Genomic DNA, 20,611 nt, shown 5'->3' with positions numbered 1-20,611 from the left:
CGTGAAACTGTTTTATTCAGTGTTTTCACCTGTTTTAATCACCGGGTCCGTTTGTTTTGGAGAGGAGACCTCTGTGGATAATTCGGCTCCCAGTAAAAACATCCTGAACAATGAACACTGAAGTAATCCTAACCCGAAGAAGCTGGTTGTTTAACAATTAAGACAACTCCCATGATCCAACAATACTTCACACCGTCATCACACTCTGTCTTTTGTTATTGTTTTGATTGAGAGAACCCTAGTGGCTGAAATTACATATTGTGAGTTTAGTCATTTGTTAACCATGGCCAAATTTTAGTGGCTTAATTGATATTTTTTCTTATTTGGTTGCTATATTGCTCCATAGTGCTACTATGGAGCACGTGATCATGCAAGTGATGTGATACACAGTGCTGCCAACAGTTTCACGCTTTGTTGTTTATTGATGGTTGGTGGCGATAGCTTGGGCTGGCGAATGTCAAGTGAAATAATCATTAACAGAATTAATTGTCCCACTTACCTCGGTAACAACTAACAAAATATCTGTATCTTATTAATTAGATACAAATTACACCGCTGTACATAATGCTCTCAGTGGACCTTATTCATTCTTTGTACCGAATAATGAACATAAACTTAAATAACTGAGTAATATTTATTAAACACATTCATTTATTAAAAACAAAAAGGTACTTAAACAGGATAATCAAAGTAAAATGCCTCTATTTTATTGTACATCTTTTACGTCTCTTACATCAAAGTTTGTGATATAATAAATTGTATCTTTTCTGTACCATCTGTACATACCACCAGCTGCATTCATTACATACACTAGAACTGCAGATGGAACGATGCCAACTCAAATTATAAGTGAATGCTTGTATTTATTATTGTACTTTTAAGGGGTAGTTTACAGTCTGAAGGCAATAATTTTTTAACATAACATGGTTGGTAAGATAGTCATAATGTTGGTTTTAATAATTTTTCGATTAATAGCCCAGCCCTTGTGATAACACGCAAAGAAACATAGCAATGCACCACAAGAGGCAAGGAAGAAGAACAGTGTGAAATACAGGTGGTCCTGGGGGGGATCTCAGACCCCCTAATTTATAGCCAGGATTCCTTGAAAATCTCAAATTGAAATTTTAGTTGGGTCTCTAAAATTTGACAGAATTTTTTCTATTTATCTACACAACAAGGTTTATTTTTATGTAATCTTTTATCATTTTTATAATAACTGCAATAACTTTTTCATCAAATTTTTCATCTCAAAGTTGTACTCATTCTATAATCAGTCAACAAGGAATGCAAGATTACTGGCGCATCACTTTAATGTGACGCGCCAGTGCGTGCTGCATGTCTGCATATCTTGCAGTGATGTTAAGAAAGAAATACAAAGGCTTGTGGAAGCACCTGACAAACTCCGGGTTAGTAGAAGATTTAGACTTGATGAAAGATGTCCTTCGTGAGTTAGAGTTTGTCTCTTAAACTTAAAAAGGCTAATTAATACATTTGATATCTGTGCCGCTCCTCTCTGCATATTTAAAAAGTCCAATAAATGTGAACTAATTCATATACTAAATAAAAGCCCTTTATTTATCTCAAGGAAATTATTTTAAAAGTCCTTAAACATTCCTTGTATCACATAAATAAACAGACCAATAAAAACACAACCGCACATTTTCTTTTGCAGTTCAATAGTGACTGATGTATGCCTATATTCTGTTTTGGAAGTACCACCCCTGGCACCGGGACCCCCCCAATTGTCACAGAGTATTTTGCACACTGAAGAGGAACACTACAGGCTAGCAAACATGGATATTAACAGTGCAGGATGTTAACATTTCAGAAATCGGCTTTGCAGAAGTTCTATGAGGAAGTAAATTCATTCAACACTCATTGTTAGTCCTAAAGGATACACACAATGCTTTTTGGTGAGTAACACTGAACGTAAACAGAAACTTTGTTTACAAGAAAGCTCCACTCTACCTTTAATGTTGCAGTTATCACTCTGAAGATAAGGATAAGAGTGATGATGATGGTGGTGCTGAGGCTCACATTTTTTGAATGAGCTCAGTACTGCATATCTTTCAAACCTTCACTACCATCTTTAATCTGATGACACCCTTAATCTGAGGTTGAAGTGAGGCACTTTACTACTTTTCCAAGGGTGAAGCTTCCCTCTACACCTTCACTTCCCCTCCATTGTCTCAGAAAAGGAACTTTCTATCAATAAATAAGCTGGCAGCTGATGTCATTGGCCTCATTGCTGATTACTAAAAATTCTTTGAGTAATTATCTCAGCTTTAGTTCAACAGGATCCCTGTTCTAATAAAGACATCAGAACAGACCTTTGTCACTGCCTAGGTAGGTGCTCTTCCCCCGATGTAACAGTATAAAATACACCTGTGTCTCACCTTCCCCATTTCATGAAGCAGATGTCATTTTGCACTGTAAGCACTGCTGCTCTTTCCTTAACTCCCATCCCACCTGAAGGAGTGTGCAGCTGAAAACATCTGTCATTTTGTCAGAGCCCCCGCCCCCCTGCCTTACTGTCACAACTGTTACTATACACTCATACATAAGCTTAGCTGGTCTGTTATGATTTTCCCTGTCTTTTCAACATACGCAAAATGTGTGTTACCTCCAGAGGACTCTATACGGTAAGTAAACAGCAGACTCTACTGCCAGATGAAAGAAAGGCACTCCTGTGTGTGGATAAGGATATGGTGGGAAGGGGGTGGTGTGTGCATGTGTTGGGGGTTGGGCCTACTGCTATTCATGCATGCACAACTTCTGTTGACATACCCTACTTTTACCATTCAGTCCAGCAACCAAATTTGAGTATGTTACACAATTACAAGTGGAAGATATAGAACAGTTTCTTTCCTATCTAATGGTGGGCGTAGGGTGATACACATATGAAAAATCAGAGTAACCCTATAATAATATTGCAACTAACAACTATTAGATTAACCATTTGGTCTATAAAATTCCCAAAAATTGTGACAAATGCACCTTTTCCAGAGCCCAAGTTGACATATGTTGTCTTGTTTTGCCTGACTAATTGTCTAATACCCACAGATATTGAATTAACAATTATATTAAACAAAGAAATCCAACTAATATTCACATTTGAGAAGTTGGAACCACAGAATTTTTACAGTTTTTCCTCTAGCATTTTTTCATTCTATCCTAATTTTAAAATGATTTAAACGATTAATCGGTTATAAATATTGTAAATATATTGTCTGTTGATTGGCTAATCAATCTATAGTATCTAATTTGCAGTATCATAGCAACACTATAAACTGTATGTAACATGATACCACAGAAAATTGAATACAGAGTACATATGAATTAAGTAGGGTAAGAGATGTCAGCTGATAGTTGCTTATCACAGATAAACAGTATGTCGGCCAATAAGTAACAAAACACTGACCTACAGAATTGCCAAAGACATGTCTGATGTAGTTCAGAAACAGTGTCAACATTGCATAGTTGGTCCACCGGAGAACACTGACAAGTTTATTTTTCGACTGTAAAATGTCCCACTATATGGAAGAAAAGAAAGACTAAGGATTTTAATTTGGATACCTAATTGTGAAATTTTATTACAATACCAATGACTTAACATTTAAATATTTTACTGTTTAAGTTTACATGGTTTGAGTTCCCATCTTTGAATTTCCCAGTAGGTAATTTCAAAAACTTGCCCTTGAGTATTTGTTTCAGTGTTCACAAATTCAAACTGAAAATTCAAGTGCCCAAGCATCAAAAAAAAAAAAAAAAAAAAAAAAAATATACCAATGTTGCTAAAATGCAGTCTGGATCTAAAAATTCAGCTCAAGTTAAAAAAATATAAAATTAAGTTATGTTCTGATGTTTAAAAAGAAATACTGGCATGTACAATACTGGAATCTAAGTTTTTTTTTGTTTTGTTTTTTTAATTTGGACAATAATATTAACATAATGCTATGTTATATAATGTAATGTCACTATAAACTCTAATTAGTACTACAATCAGGCTACAGCTAGTTACCATAACTACTATCCTAGGAATAGACTACAACAACAACAAAAAATCTTTTGTGATGAATTGTCTTATAGCAAAATATGATACTGACTGTATCTCACCTGTAAAACTCACCTAAACATGACAAGCTTTAAAAAAAAGAATATGTCAAAACAGAAACGCCCCCGTTACCGCCACCCGCTAAAGTTACTACAAGGGGGAGGCCACAACCAGTGCCACGTGTTTCTCCCGCTCATATTAAATAACACTCTACATCACAAAACCAATTACTCAACCCGGTACCACTATTATTGAAAGCATGACGCCCTGCCACCTCCTGAACACACGTTGAACGTTTTTTTTTTCTCTCCCTAATAGCTAGATGGTCATTCGGAGACACTTACGGGCTCAGCATGAACACATAAAGTTTCACCTTTAAGAGGATATAATCACATTACAGCGCATGGTCTGTGACCACACGCTCATTATTTAGTTAGAGACCTCACTTAAAGCACAAAATGCCTCCTATCCCTCTCATAAAGCGCTGTCTTACCGTGGATGTGAGCTCTCGTCTTGTGGCGTGGGTCTACTTTACATATAGTTTTTTTTTCCGCCAATATTGGGTTATTGGGAGTTGCATCACTGTGGTCTTCCTTCCCTTTTCGGTCACAGCCGGGCCAGCTACTGCTCATTAAGCCCCTCCTTTCTTAACTCCAAAGTAGGCTGGGGGCAGCAACATGTGAGGGCTCTCTGTCCACACACACACATACACAGTTACAAACACTTGCTGCTGTTGTATCACCCGCACTAAATCGGGTGTATTTGCCATGAAGATTGGCTCAATTGCTACTTAATTGTATGCAAAAAGCAATTAAGTGTCCATCCTGAGCAATTCTACATGTTCATATTTAAATAAAATCCTGGAGTGATGATGCCATTATATGCTAATTATGTATCTTAACCAAACTTAAGTGCCACTGACGCATCATAAAGAATAATTAAGCTATAACGATATAATGGATGATTTTACAGGCAGTGTTTGCTCCAGGCAGAAGTACACACCTAGACATGACGCTTATTAGTGTCTCTATAAAGCAACACATGTTCAGTGGAGGAATGAACGCATGTGCTGCTCATCCTATTGTTATAGGAGCATGCCGCAACGCTTCCTCACAGAAACCCTTGTGCATTTGGCTTTGTGGTGTGTGTTTGCAGGCAGTTTGTAAGCAGCGGCATCCGACGTGATTGCATCAGACACGCTACATAATGTGCTTTGATAATAATGCGAATTAAATTCTGTAACAGTCAAGGCAAAGATAATGAATGGATGAATAAATGCGATGCTCCAGACAGGTGTGGTAGCCAGGGCTACACAGTACCTATGCCACCGGTGATGGATGGAAGCTTCGGGGCGTCCACAAATAAGAGAACAGGGAATCTGTGACGGATGACAGATGCAGCAGAGGAATGGATAATGGCACTCAGGAGGTTTTGCATGCAGATGAAGGGGTTTACCTTGTTTTTGGACCGGTCAGGTTGTAGGGCTTATGGGAACGCGGTAGAGGAAGAGACGCATGCCGGGCGGCGCGGTGATGGTCAGAGGCTGGGGTGAGAGGAGGGAGGTGAGGAGTTTAAAGACTTGGGGTGGCGGTCAAATTTTGCAGTGACATTCATTTAAGTCAAGGGCTCAGTCTGTAATGCATATAGCACACAGTCACATTCCAGATTAGTGGTTCTACACAGAAAACGCTTCATAGTCACCATGAGATGAAAAAATGAGTAAATTGTGGAAGGACTCAACAATGACAGAGCAACTTTGGATAGCCTAATGTCATGAACATTCTGGGAATATTGGAATATAAAAATACGAGTTATAGTATATCATTAAGTTATAGGGACAGTAGGCTATTACTATACTATAGGATATCCCATGTGATACACTGTTTGTGACTTTGACAGCTTCCAGACAAACAGTAGCCTATGGTGGGAAGTAGATAAGTTCATTTATTTATGTACTGTACACTTAGATTCTAAAAGTACAGATTTGAGGTACTTGTACTTAACTCAAATATTTCCGTTTGATGCTACTTTATACTTAAACATAGCTTTTACTCCACTACATTTATTTGGCAGCTGCAATTATTAATTATTCTTCAGATTAAGATTTTTCATTCAAATCATATTAGAAATGTATCAAAAACTATGCATTGTTATAGATTAAATTACCCACAGTATATACAGCAGTTTAAAGTTAGCTACAACATGACTAGCTGCAATATTAAATGGCTACTTACATGTTAATCAATAATAATGATCCAGTAGTATATTATACTACTGGCAGGAGATATTCTGTATTGTGAGTAATGCATACTTTTACTTTGATACTTTTCATTTTACATTTTGCTGATACTTGTACTTACCTCTGTAAGTAAAATTTTAAATGCTGGACTTTTACTTGTAATGCAACATTTCTACTTTTACTTAAGTGATCTGAGTACAGTTTCCTGACTGAGCCCGTCTCAAAAGATGAATGAACATGAATTCCCACCAGCAACCATTCTCTTCCTCTCCTCCAGCACAAAATAACTCCAGAAATTTACTTTATTTGCAGAAAAATTCTAAATCGTTTAAGTAGGAAACGTGTGTGTTGATGTCAAAGACTTAATCACACTGCAAGATATTCCAACACATGCTTCAATAATAAAGTATATTTGACTTAAATAAAAAAGTAATATCCTTGAAATGCTACAGATTAAAAACACAAAATAAACAAAAGCATATTCCAAATGCAAAATTAGTTATTCAAAATCTAAAAACTAGTGATCAAATGCACCAAAAAGGTAACAGACCGTAGAGACAAAGGCAGGGGAAAGAAACTTAGGAGAAGAAGAGAATGCCTTAAACAAAAAAAGGACAACATGGTTTTTGCACAGCATTATAATGAGGTCATGTGGCTTTTACATGTCATAGTTCTGAGGGTATAACTTTCTTGAAACTTTGAAGTTTTAGAAGCTCAGGTTTTCTGTTCCATTTGTCATCATGCTGGTCCCCCAGTTTTAGTTTCACTATCATTTTGGTTGTTATTGGTATGCAGCCATAATTTGATGGAGATCTTTCTATTACCATAAGAAACATGTGCCAGCAAAGATAGTTGTTACGTAATTGAACATCAGAGCACCAAACAGGTGGCGTTTTCACAGGTAAGAGAGATAAGAGTTTGCAAAAGCACATGGTGCATCAAAACTTATGTAAATCAAACATCAAGAACTTAGTTAAACAAGAACTTTACTGTACTGTATGTATTGCATAAACTTTACTTCAGTGGAGGAACCACAGTTGAACACAGTGACGTGACGGAACTGGACTATTCTATTGATAATCAAGATATCAGTCATATTTCATAAACTGTTCAAAAGAATAGAAAAACATCCAAATGAATTAGTAAGTAATTATATACCAGGTGCACCAACAAATTGTTTCTTTTGGCTGCGCTGATGTGCTTGTGGCCGAACCAACAGTGGTTCGGACCAATCAGTGTCCTATGAGGAAATACTGGCAGCTAACAGGCATGGTTTAGGTGTGACGGCCGTGAAAATAGAGGGTGATAAACAGATGGTTCATCCAATCACCTGCAAAGTATTTTTTGAAAATGGCTGCCCTTTTCCAAACAGTTTCCAAGGACAACTTCTCAGATGGTTCTGTGCAACAAACTATCTGGTGCGTCAGGTTAGCTGTTCGGCGCTGGGAGCATAGAGTGGACATATCAGTGCTTTTAGTTTGTTTGCTAAAAACAGCTTCCTGTTGCAGTTTGAAATGAGGTTGATTAGAACAGTGAAACCGAACCAAAACAGTAAAGTCTTGCGCTGCAAAACCAAAACAATGTGCTGAAAGATGCTAAAACATTCTGTACAGCAGAGGGAAACTGCAGAGTATGGTGATGATTCTCTGTGTATTTGTCACTATGAGCAAAACCTTTCACATTACATTTAGTCATTTGATCCTATGTTGATATAAAAACATTGTTTAGTGCACCTTTAATATTTATAAAGCCCCACTAAATTTTACGTAATGTTCTTTTTTGAAAGCTGGTAAGGAGAATGTTAAATTTCATATACTTCATATGAAAAACATTAAATCACTAAGTTATTTTATTTGTTGGAATTTGTTTTCAATTAATTCTGCCTGTGCATGTTTATGATTTAAACATGTTGTACTTAAGGAGTCCCCTCTGTTCTTAGTTTCTTGCAGCGTCATCCCAGCAACACCACCCTAGCATCATTGATGGTGCCCAGGAAAACAAGGTTTGATATGCCACTGCTGATGATGAATACAGGTGACGCATGCAGTGTCCTCTACCTTTATGTTTTGCTGAATCAGACTGAGAAGCAATTCTGCAGTCTGAGCTCCTTGTGATAACAGAAACCATCTTTATCCATTCTGAATCAAAACACTTTTGACACACCCAACAAGCCAGTACAGCTCCTGTCCTCTATTTATCCTCCAGATAGCCCATTTTTCTTCCTTTTATTTCATTTATTCACAACGAAATCAGAATACAATAATATATAACAATCTGTTTTCCTGCTGGTGCCTGGTTACAGGTGCCCACTTTTCTTCACCTGCCTTGTCAACTTATATTTCAGTGTGTGAGATTGTACAATATTCCACTGAGGTTATACTAAGAGCAAGTTTTTCCAGCTGACAAATACAACACACACAACCCCGCACAAACTGTGCAGGACATGGACAAGTTGAAAATGCACTCAACCTATGTTTGATCATTACTCATCACTCCATGTGATGAGATCTGGTTCTTTAACTGCAGTCTCATATGCTGCCAGTCATTGTATAATTGTACATAGCCTACGGGATAGGTCATCACCACAATATTGGTTTTACATTGGAGATTCAAAGGGGTGGATGGTGGTGATCAATCTAAATCGGATGACTTTTCCTTTTTGGTGTTATTATGAAAAACTAATATGAAAACTGAACTTATTTTCAGACATTTTTGTGAATGAGAAGATACTGATGATTGAGAGGCTTTAGAGTCACCCATAGTTTCTAGAAGGAAGATTTTTTCCCGTGCCCTTTCGTTGGACTAAAAAGGTTAATAGTTGAGTGTTTAGGGAGTGGCATGTCAGAGAAAACCCCCTCGACACAGAGGTCTGCATGCATGTTTCCTGCAATGATTTGTGGGTGATACTCTAAGGTTTGTCTTTATTTTTCTTATGTCAACTGATTAGAGGCATCATGTCACTTTATGTTAAAGAACTTTTATTAAAACTTTTTGATTATTGGTTTAGTTTCTGCCCAGACATATCGAGTGTGGAGTTTGACTTCTGACCCAGTGACAGTTGACAAAACCCAGAATCCCTTGGGTTAGGTAAACAAGGCTACAGGGGCACACATAGCTTTGCCTCCTTGACAACACACACATGCACACACACACACAGAATACTAATCTATCATTCCCACGTAAGTGGACTAGTGAGAGGGTCATGTAACATAGTCCCTTATTGACCTCAAATTGAAAAGCATCATAAGATAGTGAATAAATTGTTCATCACAAAGCCGTTTATTACAATGTCAGTGCCAACACCTAACAGATATAAATATTCTGTATCTTCTCTGAGATGGACTTTTAATACTGTTTATCACTCTGGCTACCAATGGTGACAATTCAGATTTTTAAGATGAAGAAATTGTCCAATTTTATGAAATAAATCCATGAGGTAAATGATTCGAGTCAATGTTTGGCCAACAGTGTCTAAAATTGCATGTTGTGGTGATTAATATGAAGATTACACAAGTCTATGAAGACTTCAGATGTCTAGGATATAAGAATACAAAGTCAAGGGTAATTGAATGTTTTATTTTTCAAGAATATGATTGCCTCAGTACTTAAATACCACAATAATAGCATATTTTTCTGTCAATCCAAGTATTCTCTCAACTGTTCAGAGTTGTAAGGAAGACTCCCGGGGGACCTCAAGGCAACCAAGCTAACACTGTAGCGAGCAAACTAATCTGCTAGCCTACCACTATTAGCAGTGGGAACCTTCATTATTGTCTTGTATAGCTGGCTGTGTATTTGACAATGTTATTCCATGGATTTGCATTAGAAAATATTTAAAATGGTTACAATTCACTGTGAAATGATTGTAATGATGATTGTGTTTGGAGCTGCTTTTTTTTTTTCCATTATTAGATATTTCTCCACTTGGTTGGGTACCATGCATATTAAAGAATTTCAGAGAAAGGTCTGAGATTGTGGAACAGTAATTTGAATCATATAGTAACTCATGAAGACCATTGAAATCATCCTTGACTGTGGATTTCAAAACAGTAACTGGTTTTAAAGTACATAGCAGCAGGAAATCTACAAAAAGTAGCCTACCAGTGCCTTCGACCGCCTCCATCACATGACCACGATTGCCTTGCAGGTTGTAGGTGACCTTGGAGAGTCTCCCAGAGTGGCGGGGGGCTGGAGCCAATCACAGCATGCATTGGGGACAAGCAGAGCACATCCTGGACAGGTCACCAGTATAAGACAGAGTGAAGATATCCATATTCACACCTGCTGGTCACAAGAGATTTGTTAGGAACCCAGGAACCCTTTTAGGAACTCAGGATTACTTGCCTGTGCGTAACCAGAGACTTTGTTGGGCACAAAAGTTCTACCTGCAGCACCTGTAACCACTTTGTGAAGTTAACACTGGAGTGCTATCACTATTCATAGTGTATGCTAAATGATTAGCATAGCCAATTATCTGCAAGAGCTTAAGGGATGATCAAAGGTGAATATATTGACTTAAAAAACAAGTCTACCACAACAAAAGAGTCAAGTTAAACATACTGTTTTCCTATCAAGGTTGAACTCGGTCCAGATTTTTATCACACTTCTATCACACCATCTCTGATATCACAAAGATTAGTGTGTTTCAGCAGTGAAGGCAGACAGATGCGAAAGGAATTGCAGGGAACAGAATTTTTAGAGAACTTGCATGAAAAGTGGTAACATTTGAGCGACCCAGACCCCCCTTTTTGAACAAAGATTTTCGCACCTTTCATACTTTCTGAAGAAGCACTCTACAAGCTCTAAGGGTCAGATTCAGGCACATCAACTACTACTCAACAAATAAATCTACTGACATCATCCTGAGAGTCATGAAACAAACCTTTCCACTTTCACAGTTTCTCCACATTGGCTATATTTAAAAGTCGAGGCAGTTTATATTTTTAAGTTGTTCATATTTTGCTAATTATTATTCTCTATATGCTGCTTAGAAGACCATACTAATCATTGTTTGCAGATTTATTCACAGAATAGTAGACAAGGATTTGGTGCTCCAGTACACTCAGTTTGAAATGTCATTTGGCATGTTTTCAAATGATGGTTCATTTTCTAGTAACAGATGAGAGTGGGAGAAGAGGTGAATGCGTTCCTCCTAATTAATACCCCAACTAAAAAACATTGTCCATTCATCATGTTTGAATAAAAAATAAATAAATAAATAAAATCACACTGCAAAAGCAATGTGCAGGCACAAAATAATTTGTTTTCATTGATTTCATTACGTGTGATGTATTTTATATATGGGCAATGATTCAGGCCCAAACATGATAATTACAGGTTTCTGTCCAAACTTAACTTGCATGCTGGTACTTTCCCCACAATCTAAGCTACTTTAAGTTGCTAAGTACAGATACCGACTGCTATTGTTCTTTAATCAGTCAGTGCTACGACCATGATAAATCAGGCTTATACATATGATAATCAACCTGCATAACTACAGCTACTTATGAGGAAGATTATCTGCAGTTTAGCACATACAGAAAACAGCAATTACCATATGCATTGCTGTGCCGCTCTCGGGTGTTTTGAATTGAAGCTGTGCACTGTACAAAAACAACAACAACAGTTTTGTCTAACTACTCAAGGGGAAAAATTCCAGAGCCAAAGAGCACTTAGCTTTTGCTCCACACGCTTTAGTTCCTTGAGTCTCACAGGCAACCTCAGAGTTGTTGTTGGATGATAACAATTACAATTTTTCATCTTGGTTAAAATGATGAGACACTGTTCAGTATATTAAATAACCATTTAACTTCAAACATGGACAGAACAGTCATGTTTCAGCTAATTTGAAAGAAAGAAGAAAGAAAGAAACCCTCAGAAAATACACTATCCAGCCACAGCCAGAGTAGTGTCATCTTCACCATCTCGCTAAAAAAAACAAAAAGGAACAAAGATGCACAAATTGCTTACTAAAATATTCATCTTTGCCTCTGTTTTGCAATGGTTTAGGTATAAAATGTGGAGTAATTTGTGTGATTGAAAAAAAAATTGATCTCATCTCACCACTGTGCTGTCTTTTTTTAATCTACTACAGACTATTTGTGTGATAAGAACACACCATTTAAGGTAATTTTAAATATTTGGTGAATTAACAGTCAAAACAGGGACATTTGGACATGTCATAGCAGGAGAAGTACAGGAGTAATTAATAATGATTGATGATGGCTGCGTTCCATTGGGCTTTGCAATTTTCAGGACTGTGATAATGAACATCGGTCATTAATGTTATTAGTTCTGCCTGTGCTTTGTGTTTTTGCTGTAGAAAGACTGTTGCCAAGCCAATTTTTTTTTTTATTTTATTTTAGCTGCAGAGTGCTGGCTTGAGGCACTTTATATAACTTGAGTCAAAGGAAACAACAACAACAACAACAACTGGTGGTCTAAAGTCTACCTGTGTCATCTTAATTACTGTAGGAAATATCCTATTTCTATATATTTTGTTCGTCCACTTCTATTTTCTTTACTACTTCTGCGATTCCATTTCCTGTAATATCGTCAGTACAGCACTGATCTGTCACTATTCAAAGTTTAACCCAGCTCTCTCCTTAGCAGCTTGCTCACAGTCAGTGTGATGTTCTGCTGTCCCTGTGTGGCTAACAGCAGCACCTGCATTTCCAGTCACTGATTACTGCTCTTCTCACTGGCTTTTACCACCACCCGAGCTCCTGAAATAACATCTCACACCCCAAAGCATCTCTGATAAATACATGAAACATATACACACACACACACACATACATACACACATACACACACACACACCTCTTTAAGTCTCCTGCTCATGGAAAATAACTCTCAGTCCTCTAGCATGGGTGCACAAACCCTTTATGGCCTGTTGACCAACAGTTGTGTAACTAAAGTGTTATTGTTTTGTTTTAAGTTTGTAGGTATAACATGCTACATTGCCATCAGTCAGGACTTTTTTTTTTTTCTGTCAGCCATGCTTCAGATGAAGCAGAACTCTTCTCAGAACTGTGGTGTCACTTCTCATCTTAACAAGTGATTGGCAACAGGCTTTCATGAAATAAAGTTAACTTACAGGCCTGAGTTTGGCCATCGCAACTTCTGCTAGACTGAAACTGGCAATGCAGTAAAATCATCTATCAGTACAATCTTTCAAATTATTGCTAATTTTTAGAAATGTTATCAATTTGCCTATATTTCTGGTGTGAAAGCTATTGTAGGGAGGGATAATGTAATAATACCAAAATGTGACTTTAACATGGCACAGATCTGTTACAATTAGACCATATTTAATTAAAATACCGTAGATGCATCTGGAGTCAGTAATGTTTGTTTTGAGAAAACTCTAAATCAACATGCGCCTTAATTGCAGAAGACTGACACACAAATCTGCTGCTCTTCCCAGTAACCTTACCTATAGGATAGATAATAAATCCTGATCAAAAACACAAACAAAAGCCTTCAGCAAACTTACTCTGTAAAAATAATTTACCTGGTTACTAATTCAAATGATTATTACTGCTGAAAAATTAAAAGAGGACACAGAGATGCTTCTGCAAAAAATAAAAAACGAAAAGTGAACCTTAAATAGCCTGAACACAGCTGACAACGATGACTGATTAAGACAGGTGTTCATAATCAACCTAATTAGCAGAGCACTGAAGACTGCGTGTAAAAGCTAAACCAATGAGGACATCTAGTGGGGAAAATAAGAAACAACAAGGGAAAAAAAGCACTGTCGACCATCATCCCCTACACATAAAGCTTTACTCTGGTTTTCTACATGAAGCAGGCATGAAGGTAAAGATAAGATTCATTATCTTTGGGGCATCAAAAAATTTCAATTACAGCAGAGTGTAATAGTGTAAACAGAAATGTCTTGTTTCAGGATCTAAATCGTCTTGTCTCAAATTTATCATTACAGTTAACAATAATTCTCAAATAATGATTCTAATAATAATTCTCATCACGTTAGAGGAATTATCATATCATATTAATTACACTATAATAATTACTCTACTTCCTATTCTGAATTTTGTAATTGTTGCAATCTGATTTTTCTATGTCTCTCACCAGACTGATTTATTCAAGTGATTTTTTCACAACAGACATTTTGACTTGTAAATGCAGGAAATATGCATTACTATGTTGTTCTTGGGTGTGTTGAATTGAATTATGTGGTACACTGTGCAACAGGTGAAATAATCCAGAGCTTTCTGGGCTAGCTTTTGCTCCACAAGCTTTACATCAGTTACAGCTCCCACAAGTCTCACAGGCAACCTCAGCGCTGTGGTTGATGGATGCCAAAAATATGCCAGAAATATAGTGTGGTGTGGATTGTGCATGCCAGTGGTGCAGGTGGTGCAACCTGATTTGTTCAAGTGATTTTTTTCACAACAGACATTTTGAATTGTCATAGCAGGAAAAGCACAGTTGTTGCAAATAACATTAACAATGGCTCTGTTCTGTTTAAGTGCCCAAGAAAGCCAAACTGGTCAACCATCATGCACTATACACCAGGGTCGTGAATTTGAGAAAATGGGATTCAGGTATCATTAATTTTATTAGTTGTACCTGTACTGTTCCCTCTTTGACATGTCAAAATGTGTGATATGATTGGTCATGTGTGATGTGAGAACCAGATGTCAACAAACAGCAACAGTTTTGCTCATTTTGATCTGAAAGTTGACCATTGTTGTGAGCAAGACTGCTTGACGTATAACACAGCATACAATGAAATACTAGAAAAATACATCACTATGGCATTAACAGTCTAATCCATCAAAACACAGCCTGTCAGATTATAGGGATACGATATTATATGTATGAACATTAGAGGGCAGTATTTCCTAAACAGTGATACAAAGCTTGAGAAGCGTCTTATGGGAATCACCAACCTTGCATATTGCCATATCATGACTTGCCATATCATAATGATCCAAAATGTCTTTATGGTAATCAGTATTATAGATCACGAGATGTCAAATGTCCTCGAACTACACCTGTAATTTGTACAGATGTTTATCTAAATGCACTGCAATTACAAAAAAGCAGTTCAGCTCCTCTCATCTTATATGTGTGTTCTGTAAAATGCTGAAGTTGTGGAAATGAAAGAGGATTAAAGATTTCAATTAGTAAAAAGGATGAAAACACTTCTACAAATAACACATTGTTTGATGGATGCTGACAGTGTTTTGAACAAGCATGCTAAATGCCACCGTAACCACACTTAAGTTGTTCAAAGTTCAAAGCCTTTGTGTCGAACCACACTGTGCTTTGTTGTGAGTTAAGAACTGGGATATGGGATTTAGCCATACACAAATACAAAAATACATGACAGATCTAAATTTGGATTTGCGTAAATGGGAAATATGCACAGACACATTCATTCATATTTGTAAAAGTACTTTTATTTTTGAGGCCTTAAGCACAAAAAACAATTGCATTGTTGGAGAATTATACATCTGAGTGGCAGTTCAGTTTCAAGTACAGCATTTCAACCATTGGTTGCCTTGGATTTCTTCATTCTTGTTTTCCATAACAAAACACATTCAACCTACAAAACACTGACTTGTGTGAATGACATCTGAATTAAGTGAAGTGAAGGTGAATTGAAACCACACCTCATACTTTGGGGCTGAAAATGACTTTTAGTACCTGAATTTGTTAGCATTGTTCAAGCAAACCTTCACAAAACTAAGAAAAATGTCTGCATGTAGGCCTAGCCAGCAATGCTTAGCAAATCTATGACATCTTTTGTGTACACAACCATGAGAAAATAGAATAAAAAATTGTCAATAAAAACCCTGACCTGATTTGAGTAGTATCAAAGATATTAGATGTAAACATAAAAAATACAAATGTACAAATTATGTACAAAATCCTGGGTCCTGCCCACAGTGAGTTTTCCCCTTAAGGAAGTCAATAGCAGTCATGTTAAGGCACTCACTAACAGTTAATAACTTATTTAAAAGACAGGATGAGAAAATGACTTAAATACTAAACTACTATAATTTAGCCAAAGTTCATATATGCACAAGTATGTACAATAACACCTGCATTCATCCGTTTTTTTCTAATGGAGAGGCACTTAACTTTGTGGTACATGATGTACTTTTGTTCATATATGAATACATTTTGGTACCTCAGGGGATCAAATGCCATGAAGTATGAGAAGCTTGCTTTAAAATCTCGAGGCACATATACTAAGAGTCCTGCTGGTTTGGGCCAGATGCAGAAATGTTAAATGGTGAAAGGCCAACTCGCGCCTCATGTTCCGGCCATGACCCCGGGATGACCTCGGATACAAAAGTCTCTACAAGTTCGGAGTGGCTTACATGTGCCTCTTCATGTGGAGAGCCAGGTGATCTGAGCGGGAGAAAGCTCGCTCACAGAGGTGACACTGAAAAGGCCGGTGTCCAGTGTGCTTTCGGAAGTGACGGGTCAGCTCGTCTGACCTGGCGAACTTCCAGCCGCAGCCTTCCCAGTTACAGTGGTAGGGCTTTTCACCTGAGAGATACATGAAAAGAGACTTTGTTACACAACAGGCTTTACATAACAGATAATTATTAAATAAAAAAAAAAAACATTAAACAGCTGACCATTTAAACAGATGTAATTTTAAGTAGCCTAAAAGGTGCTCACCTGTATGTGTCCTCATGTGTGCTTTAAGGTGGGAGCTCTTGGTGTAGGTTTTCCCACAACCAGGGAACTCGCAGTTGTGCGTCGCGGCGCGTTTTCTGGCCCACGACCTGCGGCCTCGCTTCTGCTTGGTGCTCCCCACTTCATCGTGCCCGTAAAACTCCAGCAAGGATGGCGACGACGGAGGAGTGAGCATCATCCCCTGTATCGAAGTTGGATGGTGCTGCTGGTGAACGCGCATTGCCTCTCTGTGCAAGTTGTATTGTCCTTGAAACTGAGGCACACCCTGGTGTGCGTACTGTGGAGGGTAGGGTGCGTTCATGTAGTGGCTTTGGAGATGGTGCTGATTAGGATGATGGGGATGCGAGCTAAGTTGCGCCAAGTGGCACTCCGTGCGTCCCTGAGGCGCAGGGCGCTGCATGGAGTGCGCACCGAACCCCGGCAATGCACCTGGAACTGCAGCCTGGTGGTGCGTAAAAGCTGCCGGATGCACGGAGCGCATCTGATGTTTTTCATACATCTGTCCCATAAAGTCTCCACCAGCGGCAGCCATCATACAAGACTGACCAACAGGCTCGGTTTTGATTTTGTATCCAAGCGATGGAGGAGATGTGGCCACTTCGTGATGAACGGGAACAGCTGGAATGGTGACCGGATTTAATGCTCGCAGTTCGGTGTATTCCCGCGCGTCTCTCATCTTGCCTGCGTTGTCCGGAGAACTCTCCCCCGGGTAGCTAATCTCAGGCGTGAGAAGCTCCGCCATCAGACTGCGCACGGGGCTCGAACCCGTGAAGCCAACCGTGCCGTGGTAGCTCTGCACGGCCAGATGAGAAGGGGGGTGATCGCTGCAGTCTGGAACTGAGCTGCCGCTGCAGCTCTCCGGGGACTCCGGCAGAGAATATACGCACTGCTGCTGCGGGGGAGAAATGTTGCCGTTGTTGTTGCTGCTGCTTACAACATCGGAAGTGATGGTGTTTGACAAAATGAACTCGAGGTCTAAGAATTTCCCCAGCTCGTCTTCGTCTTTGGGAGGTAAAGCAGGCGACTGTACAATGCTAAACTCCACTTCGATGAGCGGGTTGTCTGCGCCACCTGTTGCGCTCTCCCTTCCACACTCATCCACCTTGCACGGCTGTAAAGGAAAGCAAACTTGAAGTTAGAACAAAAACCCAACTTAAAATGCGCACTAACATTCTGAACTGAAAACTACAGAAATATTAACTAGGATGAGAGAAAAAACTTCACAAAAACTTCACTGTTTCCAAACTTCTGATCGTCAACTTACATTGTCAAACTGATTTCCTTCCATAGCTTGAAAACTTGGAAACGATGTCATGGCAGGCATCACTGCTTCAGCCACAGCCATGATGACCGCTTAGATGAGAAAAAAAAGCAAGAACTTAAAACTGTAAACTCGAACAGAGAGTGTCCTCTCTGTCCATAGAGGGCCTGTTAGATTACGTTGACAGCTGAGGAGCGTTCCAGGATTCAGGATGTGAGTATCCACAGAGCTGACTGAGCGTTTTATAGCTCGTTTACGCATACCGGGAGGTGTGGCCTCTACTCTCCCCCAAGACACAAACACACCTCCCCCCCGCAGCTAAGAGCGCACACAAACATAACATGGCATTCAGGTGCGTCAAGCAGGTAATTTGCTGAGGTGCATAAAGTATGACTAAATGAGTTAATTCAGGATATGAATGGATGAATGTTTGAATGAATACGAACATTATATTCTTCACATGGTTTTAGGAGATTAATGACAAAACACAAAAACTTACAAAACATAAATGCAACTAAACGTTCTTACTTTTCAAACTTTTCCAGAAGGTTGTTAATTAAATGCCATCTTTTTCTCACCGCGTTTTCATCCTCACAGTTTCAGTGAGACTAGTGAAATGTAAAGGTGCACCTACAGTGCAACAGTCATCTTATGTCTCTCTCATGGGAAACTTAACATTTCCCTTGAGGCAATTATAGGGGGCGACACTAAACCTGGCAAAAGTCAAGAGCTGCAAGAGAGAGTCACAGCTCGAGGGAGTAAAAGATACCTGCGGTTGTCTGAGTGCGTCGTGTTTGAAAACGTGTCTTAAAAATAATGATTTGAAATGTTTCTTAACATATTAGTTTTCAGAGGGAAAACAACCTACCGAAAGTTCTCAACTTTTGCTGCCATTATACCCAACAAAGACCTGCTCTCCAATAAACTTATTTTACAATTGAAATATCTCCCGCAGTTTCGTTCCTGCCTCTTCAAACACACGCACAGTCACTCACACATCATTTATTTGTCCCGATTTGATCCCTGCATGTTTAACACAAACACAAACGTGTGAAGCGACGGCTCATTCCCTAGGCCCATCGAAACAACCTGTTAATCTCTCTGTCAACAAAGGACTACATGTTTTTTAATGATCTTCCCCCAACAGCCCTGTTGTCCCCTGCAGTCATCGCTATGGTAATGTGCAGGTGGATGGGTGTCCATGTAGTGGAGAACAGCCTGTGGAGAAGACAACACAGGAAAAAAAAAAAGACTTAGAAATAAAACTTTGATTTTTACTTTGTATCGTTTTTTTTAGTTTAGTCCTATTAAGTTTTCCACGCATGTATTCAAAAAATAGTGTAGATGTGGCACTAAAACAGTATGAATGTATCACAAGAAGTCTAGTCTGACATTTTTTAGAATCAAGGCCATAGCTAGGATTTTAGAAATACCAAGGTTATGAGGTCCCCCGCAGGGCACCAGACACCAAGCCCCAAATTTACAAAAATAAGTACATAACCTCAGTGAGGCTGTGGTTAGAATAGACTGAGTTTGATTCATAAATGCAATATTGTAAAATATAGAACACATAAAAATGCAAATGATGAGCATATTTTTTTCTGACAGTGCATGCATATAGCCCATAACATGTAAAACAATCATCATTTCCATATGTTGTGACCTTTATCAAATGTGGAGGCCCAGTTTCTAGCAAAGGGAAGGGTTACAACTTTTCTACATATAAGGTTTTAGTAAGATGAGGAGGAAAAAAAAGATTGATTTAGGCTATTATTATCATTATTACACTACAGTAAATATACTGTAATTATTATTTGTATTATATTAAAAGTGACATTTCAACACAATACAAAACCCTTTTCCTGATACATAAACACATTTAATATGTTTTTATTTCTTTCTTTTTCTGCTCCTGCAGATGTGAATGTTATTGTAGGAAAAAAAAAGTTCTACAGTAATAATATTAATAATATAAAAAAGTTAAGCGTGACAAGAACAGAATGAAGTTGGTTTCATTTATAAATCCAAAAAACTGCAACTAAGCCAAATAAACTAAATGAAAGATATCTGTCTTTCTCTGCTCCTGCAGGTGTTGTGATAGGCAGCGTCCAGCAGCTCTGCCTTTATACTCCGTTATTTTTAACCTGCTGGGCTTACGCAAAACAAATTCCGGTTCTGTCTCTGAGCCAAGTGGAAATGGACGCTGCTTCCTGAGGAAAAACTAGATACTCGCTTCCTCTACTTTCACTGCGGTCACAGAGCAGCCTGCTCATGGTCACATGATCTACTGCTGCTCAGACCACCACTGACTGATGGAAATCTGTTCCTACTGAGGAAACTTTGTGTTTAGATTCCTCAGTAGTGAGTTTAC

At 38.4% G+C, this 20,611-nt stretch overlaps 2 protein-coding genes across 5 annotated transcripts in view; both read right to left on the bottom strand.

Annotated features, from left to right (window-relative positions):
- The window catches only part of slc6a9 (solute carrier family 6 member 9), a 112,381-nt gene extending 98,472 nt beyond the window's left edge, over positions 1 to 13,909 (bottom strand). The window contains exons 1-4 of one of the 4 annotated variants that reach the window (XM_042428948.1): positions 13,810 to 13,909; positions 10,395 to 10,574; positions 5,510 to 5,597; positions 4,548 to 4,744 (exon numbers count right to left, since the gene is read on the bottom strand). The gene's annotated coding sequence lies outside the window, so the exon portion shown is untranslated. Of the gene's footprint in view, positions 1 to 4,547; positions 4,745 to 5,509; positions 5,598 to 10,394; positions 10,578 to 13,809 lie in introns of all 4 variants that reach the window. The other 3 variants (XM_042428950.1, XM_042428951.1, XM_042428949.1) reach the window with 3 other exon arrangements.
- Positions 13,910 to 15,725: 1,816 nt separating this feature from the next.
- klf17 (Kruppel-like factor 17) lies at positions 15,726 to 18,967 on the bottom strand. Its single transcript, XM_042429035.1, has 4 exons — positions 18,769 to 18,967; positions 18,244 to 18,332; positions 16,962 to 18,090; positions 15,726 to 16,826 (listed from the first exon to the last, which is right to left on the bottom strand). Exons 2-4 carry the CDS (start codon positions 18,322 to 18,324, stop codon positions 16,651 to 16,653), a joined length of 1,386 nt encoding a protein of 461 aa, XP_042284969.1. The 5' UTR covers positions 18,325 to 18,332; positions 18,769 to 18,967; the 3' UTR covers positions 15,726 to 16,650.
- Between the last annotated feature and the right edge of the window lie 1,644 nt (positions 18,968 to 20,611).

This window comes from Thunnus maccoyii, chromosome 12 (genome assembly GCF_910596095.1).
Source record: "Thunnus maccoyii chromosome 12, fThuMac1.1, whole genome shotgun sequence".
In the NCBI taxonomy this organism is placed as follows: Eukaryota; Metazoa; Chordata; class Actinopteri; order Scombriformes; family Scombridae; genus Thunnus; species Thunnus maccoyii.
The sequence above is the reverse complement of the archived record's forward strand: the minus strand, read 5'-3'. Positions and strand labels throughout refer to the sequence as shown.